General features: G+C 40.2%; 1 protein-coding gene across 1 annotated transcript; it reads left to right on the top strand.

Annotated features, from left to right (window-relative positions):
• Positions 1-1194: 1194 nt before the first annotated feature.
• LOC100668580 (olfactory receptor 5A1-like) lies at positions 1195-2897 on the top strand. The gene has a single exon (XM_003419530.4). The coding sequence runs from the start codon at positions 1195-1197 to the stop codon at positions 2161-2163; it is 969 nt and encodes a 322-aa protein (XP_003419578.4). The 3' UTR covers positions 2164-2897.
• The last annotated feature ends 297 nt before the right edge of the window (positions 2898-3194 follow it).

Genomic DNA, 3194 nt, shown 5'->3' on the forward strand with positions numbered 1-3194 from the left:
TCTGGTGTGGCAGAAAAACAATGTGACAATTAAAAGGTGTCTCTAAGATTACCAATGGCATCACTGGTTTAACTTGGCTCTCTGTGTATGATAGGATTTGATGTGGTAATTTTGTCCTTTAGGTATCTGTGGATACAACCTTTGCAGTGGTTACCATCTCAAGTTCAACATTTTCCTGTTGCTCAGTTACACCAGCACATATTGCAAAACATTTTAATACCTCCTCGTTTCCTTCTAAAAGATACTAAATCTCTTCCAGTTTGACTTATATCCTTGGCAGTCAGTCGGTGTCATGCCTTTTCTATTTATTTACTGTAAGAATATCTATGTAAAGAGACATTATGATTGTGCTATTGATGCCTCAGCTTCCCAATGTCCATGCCCTTTGCCCAGGCATGACCCTTTCATAATTCCGAGTCACTGTCTCCTGTAGGAGAATTCTCGAACCTGGTAACCATCAATAGACTTCAGGGTAATTGCAAATCCAGTAAAACTGTACGCAAACGTGTAAGTGGTTGCATTTTGCTGAGCAGATGATCCAGAGTTTCCATCAGATTATCAGAGACACAAAGAAAGCATTAAACATGGTCTTATACAATCTAACTCTTAACTATTCCTGATGTGCAGAAAGAAAACGCTGCACCTGAAAAAAAAGAACCTCATGACTCTTCCAACCTTGTCTTATTTCACTTCTCAGGAGCCTTCCTAGAGTCATTAAATTGGTTAAACCACTCCATTTCCAAGCTTCTGCTTCTTAGTGGGTGACTTTTCCCACCATTCTGTTACACTGTGGAAGCAAAAGGCTGTAACAGGATCATCAATACTTTCTGATTATAGGTTATTTGAGTGCTAGTTCTCGAGGAAACTTTAAGGAGCATCTCCTCCAGCCTCCTCACTTGACATATTTTCCACATTAACTTCTCCAAGCACCTAGTTAAGAGCAGAGCCTTGCTTAGGCAGGAACTTTCTCTTTCATCAGTGTTTTCTTAATTTGGTCTTACTAACATATTTGCAAAATCTGGCAGGGGAAAACATGATATTAAGACATTTTAGGAGATGATGGACTAATGATGGCCATTTACTGCCTTCTGTCCCCAAAACCAATGATAATATATATCCAATATGATTTTTCACTTAGAATTTTTTTAGGAGGGAAAATAAAGCTATTTCCTTCTTTCATCTTTTCTTCAGCAGATGGCTTCAAACAGGTCCATGGAATGGAATGGAAACTACTCTTCTGTGACCATGTTTTTACTTCTGGGTCTCTCAGATGAAAAAGAGCTGCAACTCATCCTCTTTCTGATATTCCTAGTGATCTACCTGGTGACTCTCATCTGGAACCTTGGTCTCATTCTTCTCATCAGGGTGGACTCCCACCTACACATACCCATGTACTTTTTTCTCAGTTTCCTGTCATTTATAGACATCTGCTATTCTTCTTCCATCAGTCCAAGAATGCTTTCAGACTTCTTCGAAGATGAAAAAAGAATTTCCTTCATTGCCTGTGCTACTCAATATTTTGTTGTGGCCTGGATGGGTCCGGCTGAGTGCTGCCTCTTGGCCGCCATGGCCTATGACCGATATATGGCCATTGGCAGCCCTCTGCAGTACTCAGCCATCATGGCTCCTGGCCTCTGTGGAAAGATGGTGGCTGGGGCCTGTGTGAGTGGTTTCCTTAGCAGTTTATCGCTAACGGTCTCTTGCTTTCGACTTTACTACTGTGGGCCAAATGTCATTCAACATTTCTTCTGTGACTTACCTCAGATTATTCCCTTGTCTTGCTCCAATCCCTTCATCAGCCAAATGATTCTTCTTCTGGTAGCTATTGTTGTTGGATTTGGCTCTTTGTTTGTTATCCTCTTATCCTATGGTTTCATTGCAGCTTCCATCCTGAAAATATCCTCAGGCAAGGGTAGTGCCAAGGCCTTCAATACCTGTGCCTCCCACCTGGCAGCTGTGACACTCTATTATGGCACAACCCTCTCTGTGTACTTGTGTCCAAAGTCTAATCAGACCATGAAGCAGGACAAGGTGCTATCAGTGTTCTATGTCATCATCATCCCAATTTTAAACCCTCTGATCTATAGTCTGAGGAACAAGGAGATCAAAGAGGCCCTGAAGAGGCTTATAAAGAGAGCAACAGCCTTATATCAGTCAGAATAATATTTGGGTAGGTATCATTACCGTATAAGGTAGATGGAGGTAAAAATGTGTAAGTGACCTTTTGCATGTCACATGAATAGACAGCAAGAAGTAAAAACTTGGCTTCCTTATTTCTTGGTGCCATCATGCTTAGCTGCCATCAAGAAGTAATCTAACGAAGTGTTGTTATACACAGTTTAAAAAGCCAGTTTCCATTATTAGAACTTTGATAAAAGCCTAAAGTGTGATTGTGATTTGAGAAGAGAAATGTTGGTAGATATTGTATGTACAGAAATGACAAGAGTCCGGGACACCAAGCAGCATGTTCTTTCCTTCACAGATTTTCATTTATCTTATTCATTATTAATTTTTCAACATTTATATATGTTCAAATAAAACAAAGTTAAATACTGTATAAAATTAAATACAGGAAAAATTAAAAATTATTTTTATTTTTTTATTGTGCTTTTGTGAAAGTTTAGAGTTCAAGGTAGTTTCTCACATAAAAATTTATACACACGTTGTTATGCGACCATAGTTGCTCTTCTTATAATGAGACAACACACTCCTCATTTCCACCCAGATTTCCCATGTCCTTTCCACGAGCTCCTGTCCTTTTCTGCTCTCTCATCTCACCTCCAAACAGGAGCTGCCCATTTAGTCTCACTTATCTTTTTTTTATCTACTCAAGTGGAAACCCTGGTGGCATAGTGTTTATGTGCTACGGGTGCTAACCAAAAGGTCAGCAGTTAGAATCTGCCAGGCGCTCCTTGGAAACTCTATGGGGCAGCTCTATTCTGTCCTATAGGGCCGCTATGAGTCGGAATCGACTCGATCTCAGTGGGTTTGGGTTTTTTTGGTTTATCTACATGAGTTAAGTAGCACACTGTTTATGAGTACCATTTTATGTCTTATACTCCTGTCTAATCTTCGTCTGAAGAGTTGGCTTTGGGAATGGTTTTGGTTTTGGGCTAACAGAGCGTCTGGGGGCCATGTCTTCTGGGGTTCCTCCAATCTCAGTCAGACCATTAAGTCTGGTGTTTTTCTAGAAT

Source organism: Loxodonta africana, chromosome 7 (genome assembly GCF_030014295.1).
Source record: "Loxodonta africana isolate mLoxAfr1 chromosome 7, mLoxAfr1.hap2, whole genome shotgun sequence".
Taxonomy (NCBI): Eukaryota; Metazoa; Chordata; class Mammalia; order Proboscidea; family Elephantidae; genus Loxodonta; species Loxodonta africana.

Excerpts from the sequence above, each read along its gene's own strand:
- LOC100668580 (XM_003419530.4), top strand. The coding sequence starts at position 1,195 with ATGGCTTCAAACAGGTCCATGGAATGGAATGGAAACTACTCTTCTGTG.